Consider the following 18,801-nt stretch of genomic DNA (forward strand, 5'->3'; position numbering starts at 1 on the left):
TGCAAGTCTCTTGGGGTAGTATTCTTGGCACATCTAGCCACTGGGATTTTTGCCCATTCTTCAAGGCAAATCTGCTCCAGCTCCTTCAAGTTGGATGGGTTCCGCTGGTGTACAGCAATCTTTACGTTATACCACAGATTCTCAATTAGATTGAGGTCTGGGCTTTGACTAGGCCATTCCAAGACATTTAAATGTTTCCCCTTAAACCACTCGAGTGTTGCTTTAGCAGTATGCTTAGGGTCATTGTCCTGCTGGAAGGTGAACCTCCATCCCAGTGTCAAATCTCTGGAAGACTGAAACAGGTTTCCCTCAAGAATTTCCCTGTATTTAGCGCCATCCATAATTCCTTCAATTCTGACCAGTTTCCCAGTCCCTGCCGATGAAAAACATCCCCACAGCATGATGCTGCCACCACCACGCTTCACTGTAGGGGTGGTGTTCTCGGGGTGATGAGTTTTGGGTTTGTGCCAGACATAGCATTTTCCTTGATGGCCAAAAAGCTATATTTTAGTCTCATCTGACCAGAGTACCTTCTTCCATATATTTGGGGAGTCTCCCACATGGCTTTTGGCAAACACAAAACGTGTATTTAATTTTTTTCTGGACACTTCTGTAAAGCCCAGCTCTGTCGAGTGTACGGCTTAAAGTAGTCCTATTTAATGGTGCTCCGTGGAATGTTCAAAGTTTCTGATATTTTTTTATAACCCAACCCTGATCTGCATTTCTCCACAACTTTGTCCCTGACCTGTTTGGAGAGCTCCTTGGTCTTCATGGTGCCGCTTGCTTAGTGGTGTTACAGACTCTGGGGCCTTTCAGAACAGGTGTATATATACTGAGATCATGTGATATCTGATATCAACACACTGAGCTATTCCTGGAATACACTCTACACAACACACTGAGCTATTCCTGGGATACACTCTACACAACACACTGAGCTATTCCTGGAATACACACTACACAACACACTGAACTATTCCTGGAATACACTCTACACAACACACTGAGCTATTCCTGGAATACACACTACACAACACACTGAGCTATTCCTGGAATACACACTACACAACACACTGAACTATTCCTGGAATACACACTACACAACACACTGAACTATTCCTGGAATACACTCTACACAACACACTGAGCTATTCCTGGAATACATTCTACACAACACACTGAGCTATTCCTGGAATACACTCTACACAACACACTGAGCTGTTCCTGGAATACATTCTACACAACACACTGAGCTATTCCTGGAATACATTCTACACAACACACTGAGCTATTCCTGGAATACACTCTACACAACACACTGAGCTATTCCTGGAATACATTCTACACAACACACTGAGCTATTCCTGGAATACACTCTACACAACACACTGAGCTATTCCTGGAATACACTCTACACAACACACTGAGCTGTTCCTGGAATACATTCTACACAACACACTGAGCTATTCCTGGAATACACTCTACACAACACACTGAGCTGTTCCTGGAATACACTCTACACAACACACTGAGCTGTTCCTGCAATACATTCTACACAACACACTGAGCTGTTCCTGGAATACACTCTACACAACACACTGAGCTGTTCCTGGGATAGTAGAATACTCTTGTCTTAACCTATACATTTTGATCCTAGACTGTAGTATTCTGTAGTCAGCCATCCTAGACTGTAGTATTCTGTAGTCAGCCATCCTAGACTCTAGTATTCTGTAGTCAGCCATCCCAGACTGTAGTATTCTGTAGTCAGCCATCCTAGACTGTAGTATTCTATAGTCAGCCATCCTAGACTGTAGTATTCTATAGTCAGCCATCCTAGACTGTAGTATTCTATAGTCAGCCATCCTAGACTGTAGTATTCTGTAGTCAGCCATCCTAGACTGTAGTATTCTGTAGTCAGCCATCCTAGACTGTAGTATTCTGTAGTCAGCCATGCTAGACTGTAGTATTCTGTAGTCAGCCATGTTATACTGTAGTATTCTGTAGTCAGCCATCCTAGACTGTAGTATTCTATAGTCAGCCATCCTAGACTGTAGTATTCTGTAGTCAGCCATGCTAGACTGTAGTATTCTGTAGTCAGCCATGCTAGACTTTAGGATTCTTTAGTCAGCCATGTTATACTGTAGTATACTATAGTCAGCCCTGCTTGTTTCTCTGCAGAGATGTTCATTTAGTTGTTATGATTTGACTAGTGAAACGGTTTCTGGCTCAACACTGACCTCTGCTGGTAGCGAGGAACTTGTAAAACTGTATGTTTAAACTCTGACCCCTGCTCAAAGAGAGGATCACACTGTATATGTTTAAACACTGATCTCTGCTGGTAGAGAGAGGAACTGCATCTGAATAAGCTCCATCTGATACATGTTTTACCTAATAGTTAATTGCATTCACCAGTTTCTCCGGGTCTAAATCAGTCCCTGACTGATTTATAATTTAAATCAGCAGTGAAAATAAAGTTAAGGTTCAGATTTGAGTTTTATTTATTTATTTCTATTTGCTCATAGAGTCTGATATGACTTCAGGTTTAACCAGTAACAGAACATTTAACACAGCGAAACCATTTGCCGAATAACTCATTATTTCAAGTTGTTATGATGATTATTTCTGTTATTAAACCGGAAATGATTGACGTGTCAGATTGGATCACAGGAGGCTGCTGGGGGATAGAATGGATCGTAATAACGGCCGGAACGGAGCCAATGGAATGGCATCGAACACCTGGAAACCATGGAAACCATGCGTTTGATGTATTTGATACCATTCCACTGATGCCGCTCCAGTCGTTACCACGAGCCCGTCCTCCCCTAATTAAGGTGTCACCAACCTCCTGTGCATTGGACCATTGACCAGCAGGCTGTGCCTGTGGCATTCAGCATATTGTGGTTAGTAGGCTATGCCAGTGGTGGGAAAAGTTCTCAATTGTAAAGATACATTTACATTTACATTACATTTAAATTTAAATTTGTATAAAATTATTCAAGTAAATAGTGAAAGTCACCCAGTAAAATACTTCTTGAGTATTTATTTTTTATTTTTATTGGTTTAAAATATACTTAGTACTTAATGGTCATGTCCCAGTAAAGTAGAGGTAAATACTATACATCACATTCCTGATATTTAGGAAACCAGACGGCACAATTGTCGTATTTAAAAAAATATATACTGACAGACAGGGGCAGTAGGGATGACCAGGGATGTTCTCTGTTTAGTGAGTCCTCCAGATCAGAGGCAGTAGGGATGACCAGGGATGTTCTCTGTTTAGTGAGTCCTCCAGATCAGAGGCAGTAGGGATGACCAGGGATGTTCTCTGTTTAGTGAGTCCTCCAGATCAGAGGCAGTAGGGATGACCTGGGATGTTCTCTGTTTAGTGAGTCCTCCAGATCAGAGGCAGTAGGGATGACCAGGGATGTTCTCTGTTTAGTGAGTCCTCCAGATCAGAGGCAGTAGGGATGACCAGGGATGTTCTCTGTTTAGTCAGTCCTCCAGATCAGAGGCAGTAGAGATGACCAGGGATGTTCTCTGTTTAGTCAGTCCTCCAGATCAGAGGCAGTAGAGATGACCAGGGATGTTCTCTGTTTAGTGAGTCCTCCAGATCAGAGGCAGTAGGGACGACCAGGGATGTTCTCTGTTTAGTGAGTCCTCCAGATCAGAGGCAGTAGGGATGACCAGGGATGTTCTCTGTTTAGTGAGTCCTCCAGATCAGAGGCAGTAGGGATGACCAGGGATGTTCTCTGTTTAGTGAGTCCACCAGACCAGAGGCAGTAGGGATGACCTGGGATGTTCTCTGTTTAGTGAGTCCTCCAGATCAGAGGCAGTAGGGATGACAACACGTTATATTGATAGGTGTATGAATTGGACCATTTTGCTGTCCTGCCTGAGCATAGAAAATATATCGAGTACTTTTGGGTGTCAGGGAAAATGAATGGGAGTAAAAAGTACATATTTTTTCTTTAAGGGAATGTAGTGAAGTAAATACTACCACAAAAAAACAACTGAAGTAGTACTTCAAATGTATTTTTACTTAAGTACTCTGCACCACTGGGCTGTGCTATGATCAAATGGCACTATGGGCCCTGGTCATGAGTAGTGCACTACGTAGGGAATGATGGCTTCCCTACAACGGTTTTTCTTGGGCAGGGCTCAGCAGGTGCTCTCCAGATGAGGGCCGTAGGAGCAACGGTGTGTGAGGACTTAAACATGTTAACAAAACAAAGAGGCACTGGTGACAAAACATTTGAGAACATTTGAAGCTCGCTGGTTTTCGCAGAATGTCTCTGTTATTTTTGAGAAGGGTTTAAGCTGCAGCAACAGGGGGGAAATGGTCTCTACAACGTTTAATTTGGACATTTCTGAAGTGATATTTGGCTTTGCAGGCTAGCATGACTGACAAGAAGTAGCTAGCCACAATGAGATTCGTTTTGAGAAAAGTCGGCTAACCTAAGCTACCTAAGGTAGAGTATAACTAGTTAGCTAGTAGCTAGCTGACAATCCAATGAAACAGGCCATATGATAGGCTGACAATCCAATGAAACAGGCCATATGATAGGCTGACAATCCAATGAAACAGGCCATATGATAGGCTGACAATCCAATGAAACAGGCCATATGATAGGCTGACAATCCAATGAAACAGGCCATATGATAGGCTGACAATCCAAGGAAACAGGCCATATGATAGGCTGACAATCCAAGGAAACAGGCCATATGATAGGCTGACAATCCAAGGAAACAGGCCATATGATAGGCTGACAATCCAAGGAAACAGGCCATATGATAGGCTGACAATCCAATGAAACAGATTGGAGATTTTACAACCAGACTAAAAAAGGAAATGTTAATTTGAGAAAACGACACAGACACACAGACACATTACAGACAGAACCACCCCTTCCCCTCTTTATTGCAGCATTGTCATGTGTGATTCATCGACATTGGCACTAGTTCAACATGTACAAATAAACTAACTGGTATGTAAAGGTTAGACATCTGTCACGCCCTGGCCATAGAGAGGGTTTTAGTCTCTATTTTGGTTAGGCCATGGTGTGACTAGGGTGGGCATTCTAGTTTTTCTATTTCTTTGTTGGCCGGGTATGGTTCCCAATCAGGGACAGCTGTCTATCGTTGTCTCTGATTGGAAATCATACTTAGGCAGCCTTTTTCCACTGGGTTTTGTGGGTAGTTGTTTTTTGTTTTGTGTTTGCACCTGACAGAACTGTTTCATTTTGTTTCAGTGTTCAGTTTGAATAAATTATCATGAACACGTACCACGCGGCGCTTTGGTCCTTCTTCGTCAGACGATCGTTACAACATCTGTCTAAACAACACTTAGAAAATGAATTAGTAACAAATAGACTATTATTACTAAAGCATACATTCAGGTGAACAATCCCCCCAAAAAACTCCATTGGCTGACTTCTATCCCAGCCCAGCCAATCACATGCTAGGTTTGATAAGTTGAATCAGGTGTGTTATCCTGCACACCCAGCAGATCTCCAGCAGGGTTGACCTGCTCCCAGTTTAACAGGTTTATACATTGTGATGTTTTAACTGTGTTTTCAGCACCTGCTCCCAGTTTAACAGGTTTATACATTGTGATGTTTTAACTGTGTTTTCAGCACCTGCTCCCAGTTTAACAGGTTTATACATTGTGATGTTTTAACTGTGTTTTCAGCACCTGCTCCCAGTTTAACAGGTTTATACATTGTGATGTTTTAACTGTGTTTTCAGCACCTGCTCCCAGTTTAACAGGTTTATACATTGTGATGTTTTAACTGTGTTTTCAGCACCTGCTCCCAGTTTAACAGGTTTATACATTGTGATGTTTTAACTGTGTTTTCAGCACCTGCTCCCAGTTTAACAGGTTTATACATTGTGATGTTTTAACTGTGTTTTCAGCACCTGCTCCCATTTTAACAGGTTTATACATTGTGATGTTTTAACTGTGTTTTTGTAAACAACATTCGCTAACGTAGGTAGGCCAACACATATAACCCCATGGCGTATAGGAGAGGCCCTTAGTCTCTCGGGAGATTCATTGGGACCTCTCTCTTCGTCTGCAAACCGGCTTCCATAGCTGAGGACAGCCTTCATTATAGTCAAATTAGAAAGCACTGAATAATATGTTGCTATTATCTCTCTATCCTCGTAGTTTTCCCCTCTAAGGACTGGAACTGGAGAATATTTTCATAATGTACTCCCACAAAGTGACCTACCCTGTCCAGTAGCCTACACTGTCCTGTCCAGTACCCTACACCCTCCTGTCCAGTAGCCTACACCCTCCTGTCCAGTAGCCTACACTCTCCTGTCCAGTACCCTATACCCTCCTGTCCAGTAGTCTACACTCTCCTGTCCAGTACCCTACACTCTCCTGTCCAGTACCCTACACCCTCCTGTCCAGTAGCCTACACCCTCCTGTCCAGTAGCCTACACTCTCCTGTCCAGTAGCCTACACTCTCCTGTCCAGTAGCCTACACTCTCCTGTCCAGTAGCCTACACTCTCCTGTCCAATAGCCTACACTCTCCTGTCCAGTAGCCTACACTCTCCTGTCCAGTAACCTACACTCTTCTGTCCAGTAGCCTAAACTCTTCCTTCTGATAGCTGGAGCTGCAATGTCACCCTCTTCCATGGCTGTTCTACAAATACATTTGGAGACGGTGTCTTCAATTTACAATGATTACATACAAGATAGCTAGCTAATAGGAATTTTGCTAGCTGATGTCATGTAATTAACTTAGCTAAACAGGGTGTAAAGTTAGCTAGTTAGCTAATTAGCTAGCTAGCAGCTCAGTAGAGTTAGCCTACTGTGTGTGGCCTACTGCCTCTGTCTTTTGGGTCCTTACAAAACAAAATAAAGGGCAATCTTCACAATTTTTTCGGTGCTAGCAAAGCGTAGCCAGCAGCCCTGTGGATGAACGGAGTGTGTGTGTTTGTCACCAGAGCGGTTTAGAACGTGTAGCGACGTTTGACTTTACCAGCGTAATCCACTTTCAATTTCAATAAATATAAATCACAGACTGTCGGCCACACTTGAAACAAGCATAGGCAACAACTACCTAGACGGAAAACAAGGGAGGCATGACAACAACGCGATTTTGTAGGTCTAGGTAACAAAATGCCCATTACACTTCCGTGGAAATATCTGCAGTCATTGGTCCAATCCCGAATGGACCCCTAGACCCTATGCACTTTTTTACATTTACATTTAAGTCATTTAGCAGACGCTCTTATCCAGAGCGACTTACAAATTGGAAAGTTCATACATATTCATCCTGGTCCCCCCGTGGGGAATGAACCCACAACCCTGGCGTTGCAAGCGCCATGCTCTACCAACTGAGCCACACGGGATGAGCCAACTGAGCCACACTTGTGGAGATCTGATTGGGTTTGATTAATATAAGCAATATGTTGACACTTTCACCTAGTCTATCAGAGGGTCCATTGGGGATTGGGGCCTAGACTGAGTAACCTTTTCAGTCACCTTGGTCCTGGATGCTGGGCCACAAAACTGTCACTTCTAGAGTTCCTCTCGTATTTATGTCACCATCTCCTGTCACCCAGTCCTGTGCTGATGACAGAGTGGTCATTGTGGACACTGATATTAGCGACTAACGACCTTGTGGAATGGAGGTGTAACTTGAAAATGAGATTGAATTTAATCTAGCTAGTTGTACAGCGATATTCAGATGTAATTAAAGTATAGGGCTGTATCCTAAATGGCATGCTATCAGAGGTACTCCACTACGCTGAACAAAAATATAAACTCAACATGTAAAGTGTTGGTCCCGTGTTTAATGAGCTGTAAAAGAAAGATCCCAGAAATGTTCCATACTGTATGCAGAAAAAGCTTATTTCTCAAAAAAAATTGCAATATATTTTTTTACATCCCTGTTAGTGAGAATTTCCTAAAATAAAATTTCTCACAATAAAAGGCCACTCTAAAATATGCAGTTTTGTCACACAACATAATGCCACAGATGTCTCAAGTTTTGAGGGAGTGTGCAATTGGCATGTTGACTACAGGAATGTCCACCAGAGATGTTGCCAGAGAATTTGTTAATTTCTCTACCATAAGCCGCCTCCAACATAGTTTTAGAGAATATGGCAATAAGTCCAACCGGCCTCTCAACCGGAGACCACGTGTAACCACACCAGGCCAGAACTTCCACATCCTGCTTCTTCACCTGCGGGATCGTCTGAGGGTGAAGGGCGGGCCTAATAAATACATTTTTATTGACTGATATTCTTATACACTATATTTACAAAAGTATGTGGACCGCTTCAAATTAGTCGATTCGGCTATTCCAGCCAGGGTCTCATTTCCAATGGTGTCCTGCGAACATCAGTTCAAGCAATGTGAGCGACAAATTTAAGCGGGTGTTAATGTCTGTTGCACGGAGGTCACTACAAAATTACAGTTACAACATTTCAAATCAATTACATTCCATTTAAAAGGGCAACTAATATATACAATTAACCAAAACAAGTTGAGTTTAAATTGGTCACATTTTTTAACAGAGCCCTAAATTCACCTTTTGGGACCAAATAATACGTTTTAGAGTGACCTATAGGTCATCCCAGGACTGAGTGGCATAGTAACTGAAAGCAGTCTTCCCTAACTCAGAGGAGACCCGTGAAACTTCTAGAACCAACCAGTCTAGAGATGTTAACTTAGAGGTGAGGTAGTATGAGAGTTTCTGGAGAAGTGCTTTACATACAAATAATAGCCAATGTTGGTCCTTTCTGGTAGTCAGAGACTCCCAACCAGCAGAACTATATGAGAGACACTGTTGTTCCCTTCTGGTAGTCAGAGACTCCCAACCAACAGAACTATATAAGAGACATTGGAAAGCACAGAACTTATCGCCAGTTATAAATCGCAAGGCTCAGTGGTAGACTGAATATAGAGGTTTTAACACAGAGACTAAGTGGTAAACTGAATATAGGTTACCAAAAGGTTACTGGATCAAATCCCCGAGCTGACAAGGTACAAATCTGTTCTTCTACCCCTGAACAAGGCAGTTAACCCAGTGTTGCCCGTTAGGCCGTCATTGTAAATTAGAATTTGTTCTTAATTGACTAGGTTTTAACACAGAGGCTGAGTGGTAGACTGAATCTAGAGGTTTTAACAAAGAGACTGAGTGGTAGACTGAATCTAGAGGTTTTAACACAGAGACTGAGTGGTAGACTGAATCTAGAGGTTTTAACACAGAGGCTGAGTGGTAGACTGAATCTAGAGGTTTTAACACAGAGGCTGAGTGGTAGACTGAATCTAGAGGTTTTAACACAGAGACTGAGTGGTAGACTGAATCTAGAGGTTTTAACACAGAGGCTGAGTGGTAGACTGAATCTAGAGGTTTTAACACAGAGACTGAGTGGTAGACTGAATCTAGTGGTTAACACAGAGACTGAGTGGTAGACTGAATCTAGAGGTTTAAACACAGAGACTGAGTAGTAGACTGAATATAGAGGTTTTAAACACAGAGACTGAGTAGTAGACTGAATCTAGAGGTTTTAAACACAGAGACTGAGTAGTATACTGAATCTAGAGGATTTAAACACATACTGCTGTGTGGATGTATATTGAGTCGTCAGTCAATTACAGGGAAGAGTGATGCTTGAACAATCTTCCTCCTTTTTTCAAAAGTAAGACAGTATTTATTTCTATACAGGAAATCAATGTTTACTCACAACTTTTTTTTGTCCGCTTATCAATGTGTGTCTTAAAATACATCTTATCGTCAATCCAAATACCTAGATACTTGTAATGGGGGACTAGCTCAATTCGGGATCCTCTCAACGTACGGATAAAGGTACGATACATTTAGGATAAATACATTTAACGAGTTTTATCAGCATTTAGCACTAATTTAAGATCAGTGAGCTATTCTTGAATTTAATTAAAACCAAGCTGGAGGTCGTGAATGACCTGCTGCACTGAGGGGGCACAGAAATAAATGACTGTCGTCTGCGTAGAGATGTACGTCCCAATTATTATTATTCAGGGACAAACAAACATGTTAAATGTTAAAAGTGAACAGTAAAGCACTTAGTATTGAGGCTTGTGGGACTCCTTTAGTTTATGTTAAGAAAATTACACTGAAATTCATCAACAGAGTTTGGTCTAGAGCAATTTTGGGTGGCTTTCGTAGCCGGAGTGCATGATCAACAGTATCGAGTGCTTTCGACAGATCAATATACAGGGCAGTGCTGTGTCCTGTCTAGTGGGTTAACCAGGTCATTATGACTAGAGAAGCAGCCGAGATGGTGCTGTGTCCTGTCTAGTGGGTTAACCAGGTCGTTATGACTAGAGAAGCAGCTGAGACGGTGTCCTGTCTAGTGGGTTAACCAGGTCGTTATGACTAGAGAAGCAGCTGAGATGGTGTCCTGTCTAGTGGGTTAACCAGGTCATTATGACTAGAGAAGCAGCTGAGATGGTGTCCTGTCTAGTGGGTTAACCAGGTCATTATGACTAGAGAAGCAGCTGAGATGGTGTCCTGTCTAGTGGATTAACCAGGTCGTTATGACTAGAGAGGCAGCTGAGATGGTGTCCTGTCTAGTGGATTAACCAGGTCATTATGACTAGAGAGGCAGCTGAGATGGTGTCCTGTCTAGTGGGTTAACCAGGTCATTATGACTAGAGAAGCAGCTGAGATGGTGTCCTGTCTACTGGATTAACCAGGTCATTATGACTAGAGAAGCAGCTGAGATGGTGTCCTGTCTAGTGGGTTAACCAGGTCATTATGACTAGAGAGGCAGCTGAGATGGTGTCCTGTCTACTGGATTAACCAGGTCATTATGACTAGAGAAGCAGCTGAGATGGTGTCCTGTCTAGTGGGTTAACCAGGTCATTATGACTAGAGAAGCAGCTGAGATGGTGTCCTGTCTACTGGATTAACCAGGTCGTTATGACTAGAGAAGCAGCTGAGATGGTGTCCTGTCTACTGGATTAACCAGGTCATTATGACTAGAGAAGCAGCTGAGATGGTGTCCTGTCTAGTGGATTAACCAGGTCATTATGACTAGAGAAGCAGCTGAGATGGTGTCCTGTCTAGTGGATTAACCAGGTCGTTATGACTAGAGAGGCAGCTGAGATGGTGTCCTGTCTAGTGGATTAACCAGGTCATTATGACTAGAGAAGCAGCTGAGATGGTGTCCTGTCTAGTGGATTAACCAGGTCATTATGACTAGAGAAGCAGCTGAGATGGTGTCCTGTCTACTGGATTAACCAGGTCATTATGACTAGAGAGGCAGCTGAGATGGTGTCCTGTCTAGTGGGTTAACCAGGTCATTATGACTAGAGAAGCAGCTGAGATGGTGTCCTGTCTAGTGGATTAACCAGGTCGTTATGACTAGAGAGGCAGCTGAGATGGTGTCCTGTCTAGTGGATTAACCAGGTCATTATGACTAGAGAGGCAGCTGAGATGGTGTCCTGTCTACTGGATTAACCAGGTCATTATGACTAGAGAAGCAGCTGAGATGGTGTCCTGTCTAGTGGATTAACCAGGTCATTATGACTAGAGAAGCAGCTGAGATGGTGTCCTGTCTACTGGATTAACCAGGTCATTATGACTAGAGAAGCAGCTGAGATGGTGTCCTGTCTACTGGATTAACCAGGTCGTTATGACTAGAGAAGCAGCTGAGATGGTGTCCTGTCTAGTGGGTTAACCAGGTCATTATGACTAGAGAGGCAGCTGAGATGGTGTCCTGTCTAGTGGGTTAACCAGGTCATTATGACTAGAGAAGCAGCTGAGATGGTGTCCTGTCTAGTGGATTAACCAGGTCGTTATGACTAGAGAAGCAGCTGAGATGGTGTCCTGTCTACTGGATTAACCAGGTCATTATGACTAGAGAAGCAGCTGAGATGGTGTCCTGTCTACTGGATTAACCAGGTCATTATGACTAGAGAGGCAGCTGAGATGGTGTCCTGTCTACTGGATTAACCAGGTCATTATGACTAGAGAAGCAGCTGAGATGGTGTCCTGTCTAGTGGATTAACCAGGTCATTATGACTAGAGAAGCAGCTGAGATGGTGTCCTGTCTAGTGGGTTAACCAGGTCATTATGACTAGAGAAGCAGCTGAGATGGTGTCCTGTCTAGTGGGTTAACCAGGTCATTATGACTAGAGAAGCAGCTGAGATGGTGTCCTGTCTAGTGGGTTAACCAGGTCATTATGACTAGAGAAGCAGCTGAGATGGTGTCCTGTCTAGTGGGTTAACCAGGTCATTATGACTAGAGAAGCAGCTGAGATGGTGTCCTGTCTACTGGATTAACCAGGTCATTATGACTAGAGAAGCAGCTGAGATGGTGTCCTGTCTACTGGATTAACCAGGTCATTATGACTAGAGAGGCAGCCGAGATGGTGTCCTGTCTAGTGGGTTAACCAGGTCATTATGACTAGAGAAGCAGCTGAGATGGTGTCCTGTCTAGTGGATTAACCAGGTCATTATGACTAGAGATGAAGTCAAAACATCCGATAGATCCCTGCAACATAGGAATTAACACCTGCTGTGGTGGAGGGAGGACGATAGATCCCTGTAATTAACATTTCTAACTAGTTTTTCAAATTGCTTGGGAAGCGAGACATTGAGAGATTGGGTCTCCTTAAAATAGTTTTTTCACAAAAATATCTACACCACATTCTTTGGCCTATTACATCTGTAAACATTATAATCATGAAGTGCAATGGAATTATCATCAACAGAGATTTGAACCATGTTTCAGAGCACACTGAAATGTCGGGATTTGTATCCTGGAACCACATGCCCATCTTGGGGATAATACTTTGTACATTCATAGCCCCATTAGCTCTGTTAGTCCCATTAGCTCTGTTAGTCCCATTGGCTCTGTTAGCCCCATTGGCTCCGTTAGTCCCATTGGCTCTGTTAGCTCTGTTGGCTCCGTTAGTCCCGTTGGCTCCGTTAGTCCCGTTGGCTCTGTTAGCTCTGTTGGCTCCGTTAGTCCCGTTGGCTCCGTTAGTCCCGTTGGCTCCGTTAGTCCCGTTGGCTCCGTTAGTCCCGTTGGCTCTGATAGTCGCCTTGGCTCCGTTAGTCCCGTTGGCTCCGTTAGTCCCGTTGGCTCCGTTAGTCCCGTTGGCTCCGTTAGTCCCGTTGGCTCCGTTAGCCCCGTTAGCTCCGTTAGTCCCGTTGGCTCCGTTAGTCCCGTTGGCTCCGTTAGTCCCGTTGGCTCCGTTAGTCCCGTTGGCTCCGTTAGCCCCGTTGGCTCCGTTAGTCCCGTTGGCTCCGTTAGTCCCGTTGGCTCCGTTAGTCCCGTTGGCTCCGTTAGTCCCGTTGGCTCCGTTAGTCCCGTTGGCTCCGTTAGCCCCGTTGGCTCCGTTAGTCCCGTTGGCTCCGTTAGTCCCGTTGGCTCCGTTAGTCCCGTTGGCTCCGTTAGTCCCGTTGGCTCCGTTATCTCTGTTAGCTCCATTAGCTCCGTTGGCCCCGTTATCCCCATTAGTTCCATTATCCCTGTTAGCTCCGTTATCCCTGTTAGCTCCGTTATCCCTGTTAGCTCCGTTATCCCTGTTAGCTCCGTTATCCCTGTTAGCTCCGTTATCCCTGTTAGCTCCATTATCCCTGTTAGCTCCGTTATCCCTGTTAGCTCCATTATCCCTGTTAGCTCCGTTATCCCCATTAGCTCCGTTATCCCCATTAGCTCCGTTATCCCCATTTGCTCCGTTATCCCCATTTGCTCCGTTATCCCCGTTAGCTCCGCTGTCCCCGTTAGCTCCATTATCCCCGTTAGCCCCATTAGCTCTGTTAGCCCCATTAGCTCTGTTAGCCCCATTAGCTCTGTTAGCCCCATTAGCTCTGTTAGCCCCATTAGCTCTGTTAGCCCCATTAGCTCCATTAGCCTCAGGCTGGTTTTAAAGTCTGCCGGAGAGTGTACAGTCTGATTTTGGCACCCCTAGAATTGAGAGAATTTCCAGCAGACAATACACAAAACTCATGTAGTAATAACGGGAATTACCTGGGGGCTGTCAGAGTCACTGGGTTAGTGACTGTGCTATGTTCCAAGACAGCCGCTGTGGTCCGCAGCCGCTTGGTTGTCTTTGTCTTCATTTGAACAATCCACTCGCTTCCCGTGTGGCTCAGTTGGTAGAGCATGGCGCTTGCAACGCCAGGGTTGTGGGTTCATTCCCCACGGGGGGACCAGGATGAATATGTATGAACTTTCCAATGTGTAAGTCGCTCTGGATAAGAGCGTCTGCTAAATGACTTAAATGTAATGTAAATGTAAATGCTTCAAAAACCGGTAGAAATTGCCACTTTCACTGTGGCACAGTATGTTTTCACTTAGAAACGTACCTTCTATTGTTACACTCAACAGCAGTACGTTTTATGGTCCCCCCCACGATGAAATCGAGAAGGTGACAATGAATCTGTCTCCGTACATTTGTTCATGTGTACGTCACACGCTATCTCAGACACCACTGGGTGAATGATGCCTCATTCATGGGGGGTGACATGTTAAGATTGCCATGTTTGTCCGTTTTTGGAGGTTGTATAGAGGCTGATTAGACTCTCTGTAATATCAAAGTGTAGGTATTTGATTAGACTCTCTGTAATATCAAAGTGTAGGTATTTGATTAGACTCTCTGTAATATCAAAGTGTAGGTATTTGATGAGACTCTCTGTAATATCAAAGTGTAGGTATTTGATTAGACTGTCTGTAATAACAAAGTGTAGGTATTTGATTAGACTGTCTGTCTCCTTCCTTACTCCATCAAGGTCAATGGAACGGAAGCTTCTCTCTTGTAACTAAGGCCGGTTCTCTTGTAACTAAGGGCCGATTTACCCCAAACGGGTTAACCCTATACCTGTACTAAGACTCCATTGGGTTTGCTTTGTCTGTCCAGGATTCATCTGTGTCTGGGAAACTGGTCCTAAGAGTCGTACAAAAATATCCTCTTGCTGTTGGGACAGTCAGTATTCCATAACGGATTGGTTTGTGTATTAAGGCCTGCAGTGTAAACAAAGCCGTAGTCACTAATGTGACCGTGTTGTTCTTTCAGGTGGTGGTCATGGTGGGCTCCTGGCCTACTACTTTGAGTTAAGGCAGGTTGTATTTAGGTTAGGTTAGGTTGTGTTTGAGTTAGGTCAGGTTGTATTTAGGTCAGGTTAGGTTGTGTTTGAGTTAAGTCAGGTTGTATTTAGGTTAGGTTGTGTTTGAGTTAAGTCAGGTTGTATTTAGGTTAGGTTAGGTTGTGTTTGAGTTCAGTCAGGTTGTATTTAGGTTAGGTTGTGTTTGAGTTATGTCAGGTTGTATTTAGGTTAGGTTAGGTTGTGTTTGAGTTAGGTCAGGTTGTATTTAGGTTAGGTTGTGTTTGAGTTAAGTTAGGTTGTATTTAGGTTAGGGTTCCAGTCTGATCTCTCCCTGATGTTGTCTCTCCAGCTGGTGATCATGGCAGGGACCGTCCTCCTGACCTACTACTTTGAGCTGACCGACACTTTCGGCATCCACGTCCAGGGGTTCTTCTGCAACGATGCTGACCTGATGAAGCCGTACCCCGGGGTGGACGAGAACAGCTTCATCCCTCCCCTCATCCTCTACTGCGTGGTCGCCGCCACTCCCACCATCATCGTGAGTACTGTCTGTCTGTCTGTGTCTGTCTGTCTGTCTGTCTGTCTGTCTGTCTGTCTGTCTGTCTGTCTGTCTGTCTGTCTGTCTGTCTGTCTGTCTGTCTGTCTGTCTGTCTGTCTGTCTGTCTGTCTGTGAAATTAACAGTAACAGGTAATAGTCATAGTACAAGAATGTATGAATAATAATAATGTGATAATCTGAAAAGCCTTTTACTTTGATGAGTAAGGAAACAAAGAAATATATCTATATTGGGCCAATGACATCAGACTGTGTATACATGTAACAACATTGAATAGGTACAATGACATCATCTATGGGTGCATCTCTCGCTTCCTGTCTCTGTTAGTGACGGAGGAAGCCTTTTTCTCCTTTCCTGTTAAAGTACAGTGTCACTTTGTTTCATTAGGCGTTAAGCACTTGTTCTTTTGAATCACTCTGTGTTACAAGTTGGACCTTCTCTGGGACTTCTGTCTCAGTTTGTGTTACAAGTTGGACCTCCTCTGGGACTTCTGTCTCAGTTTGTGTTACAAGTTGAACCTCCTCTGGGACTTCTGTCTCAGTTTGTGTTACAAGTTGGACCTCCTCTGGGACTTCTGTCTCAGTTTGTGTTACAAGTTGAACCCCTTCTGGGACTTCTGTCTCAGTTTGTGTTACAAGTTGGACCTCTTCTGGGACGTCTGTCTCAGTTTGTGTTACAAGTTGGACCTCTTCTGGGACGTCTGTCTCAGTTTGTGTTACAAGTTGGACCCCTTTTGGGACTTCTGTCTCAGTTTGTGTTACAAGTTGGACCTCCTCTGGGACTTCTGTCTCAGTTTGTGTTACAAGTTGAACCTCCTCTGGGACTTCTGTCTCAGTTTGTGTTACAAGTTGGACCTCCTCTGGGACTTCTGTCTCAGTTTGTGTAACACATTGGACCTCCTCTGGGACTTCTGTCTCAGTTTGTGTAACACATTGGACCTCCTCTGGGACTTCTGTCTCAGTTTGTGTAACACGTTGAACCTCCTCTGGGACTTCTGTCTCAGTTTGTGTAACACGTTGAACCTCCTCTGGGACTTCTGTCTCAGTTTGTGTAACACGTTGAACCTCCTCTGGGACTTCTGTCTCAGTTTGTGTAACACGTTGAACCTCCTCTGGGACTTCTGTCTCAGTTTGTGTAACACGTTGAACCTCCTCTGGGACTTCTGTCTCAGTTTGTGTAACACGTTGAACCTCCTCTGGGACTTCTGTCTCAGTTTGTGTAACACGTTGAACCTCCTCTGGGACTTCTGTCTCAGTTTGTGTAACACGTTGAACCTCCTCTGGGACTTCTGTCTCAGTTTGTGTAACACGTTGAACCTCCTCTGGGACTTCTGTCTCAGTTTGTGTAACACGTTGAACCTCCTCTGGGACTTCTGTCTCAGTTTGTGTAACACGTTGAACCTCCTCTGGGACTTCTGTCTCAGTTTGTGTAACACGTTGAACCTCCTCTGGGACTTCTGTCTCAGTTTGTGTAACACGTTGAACCTCCTATGGGACTTCTGTCTCAGTTTGTGTAACAAGTTGAACCTCCTCTGGGACTTCTGTCTCAGTTTGTGTAACAAGTTAAACCTCCTCTGGGACTTCTGTCTCAGTTTGTGTAACAAGTTGAACCTCCTCTGGGACTTCTGTCTCAGTTTGTGTAACACATTGGACCTCCTCTGGGACTTCTGTCTCAGTTTGTGTAACACATTGGACCTCCTCTGGGACTTCTGTCTCAGTTTGTGTAACAAGTTGAACCTCCTCTGGGACGTCTGTCTCAGTTTGTGTAACAAGTTGAACCTCCTCTGGGACTTCTGTCTCAGTTTGTGTAACACGTTGAACCTCCTCTGAGACTTCTGTCTCAGTTTGTGTAACAAGTTAAACCTCCTTTCGGACTTCTGTTTCAGTTTGTGTAACTCTTGAACCTCCTCTGGGACTTCTGTCTCAGTTTGTGTAACACGTTGAACCTCCTCTGGGACTTCTGTCTCAGTTTGTGTAACACGTTGAACCTCCTCTGGGACTTCTGTCTCAGTTTGTGTAACACGTTGAACCTCCTCTGGGACTTCTGTCTCAGTTTGTGTAACAAGTTGAACCTCCTCTGGGACTTCTGTCTCAGTTTGTGTAACACGTTGAACCTCCTCTGGGACTTCTGTCTCAGTTTGTGTAACAAGTTGAACCTCCTTTTGGACTTCTGTCTCAGTTTGTGTAACACGTTGAACCTCCCCTGGGACACGAAGGTACTTTTATCAGCGCTCCATTATCTTAGTTGTTTTCTGTATTTAATGGAGAGATAATGATGTTAATTAATAAAACTGAAAAGATAAATACATCAACCTAATTTCTCTTTTAATATTTATTTCTACGTTTTGATTGTGACCGCTATTTTCACTGTGTTTTGATGTTGGCTATGGATAGTCAAGATAATTTGTTAGAGTGTTTACTGCAGATGTGGTGCATGGAAGTGGCTGGAATCTTCAGAGGTTTAAGGATAGCTGCACCAGGGGTCACATAGAGGTCACATCAGTAATGTTCCACCAGGGGTCACATAGAGGTCACATCAGTAATGTTCCACCAGGGGTCACATAGAGGTCACATCAGTTATGTCCCACCAGGGGTCACATAGAGGTCACATCAGTAATGTCCCACCAGGGGTCACATAGAGGTCACATCAGTAATGTTCCACCAGGGGTCAAATAGAGGTCACATCAGTAATGTCCCACCAGGGGTCACATAGAGGTCACATCAGGAATGTCCCACCAGGGGTCACATAGAGGTCACATCAGTAATGTCCCACCAGGGGTCACATAGAGGTCACATCAGTAATGTTCCACCAGGGATCACATAGAGGTCACATCAGTAATGTTCCACCAGGGATCACATAGAGGTCACATCAGTAATGTTCCACCAGGGGTCACATAGAGGTCACATCAGTAATGTTCCACCAGGGGTCGCCAGTGGCTACATCAGTAATGTCCCACCAGGGGGCGCCAGTGGCTACATCAGTAATGTCCCACCAGGGGGCGCCAGTGGCTACATCAGTAATGTCCCACCAGGGGGCGCCAGAGGCTACATCAGTAATGTCCCACCAGGGGTCACATAGAGGTCACATCAGTTATGTCCCACCAGGGGTCGCCAGTGGCTAGGCTATCAGTAATGTTCCACCAGGGGTCGCCAGTGGCTACATCAGTTATGTTCCACCAGGGGGC

The 18,801-nt window shown here is 44.2% G+C and overlaps 1 protein-coding gene across 2 annotated transcripts in view; it reads left to right on the forward strand.

The window, feature by feature from the left end:
* LOC139539673 (phospholipid phosphatase-related protein type 1) overlaps positions 1 to 18,801 on the forward strand; it is a 149,031-nt gene that overhangs the window by 46,414 nt on the left and 83,816 nt on the right. For both annotated transcript variants that reach the window (XM_071342850.1, XM_071342843.1), the window contains exon 3: positions 15,410 to 15,598. In XM_071342850.1, coding sequence (XP_071198951.1) covers positions 15,410 to 15,598 — 189 coding nt within the window. The remainder of the gene's footprint in view (positions 1 to 15,409; positions 15,599 to 18,801) is intronic.

Source organism: Salvelinus alpinus, chromosome 1 (genome assembly GCF_045679555.1).
Source record: "Salvelinus alpinus chromosome 1, SLU_Salpinus.1, whole genome shotgun sequence".
Taxonomy (NCBI): domain Eukaryota; kingdom Metazoa; phylum Chordata; class Actinopteri; order Salmoniformes; family Salmonidae; genus Salvelinus; species Salvelinus alpinus.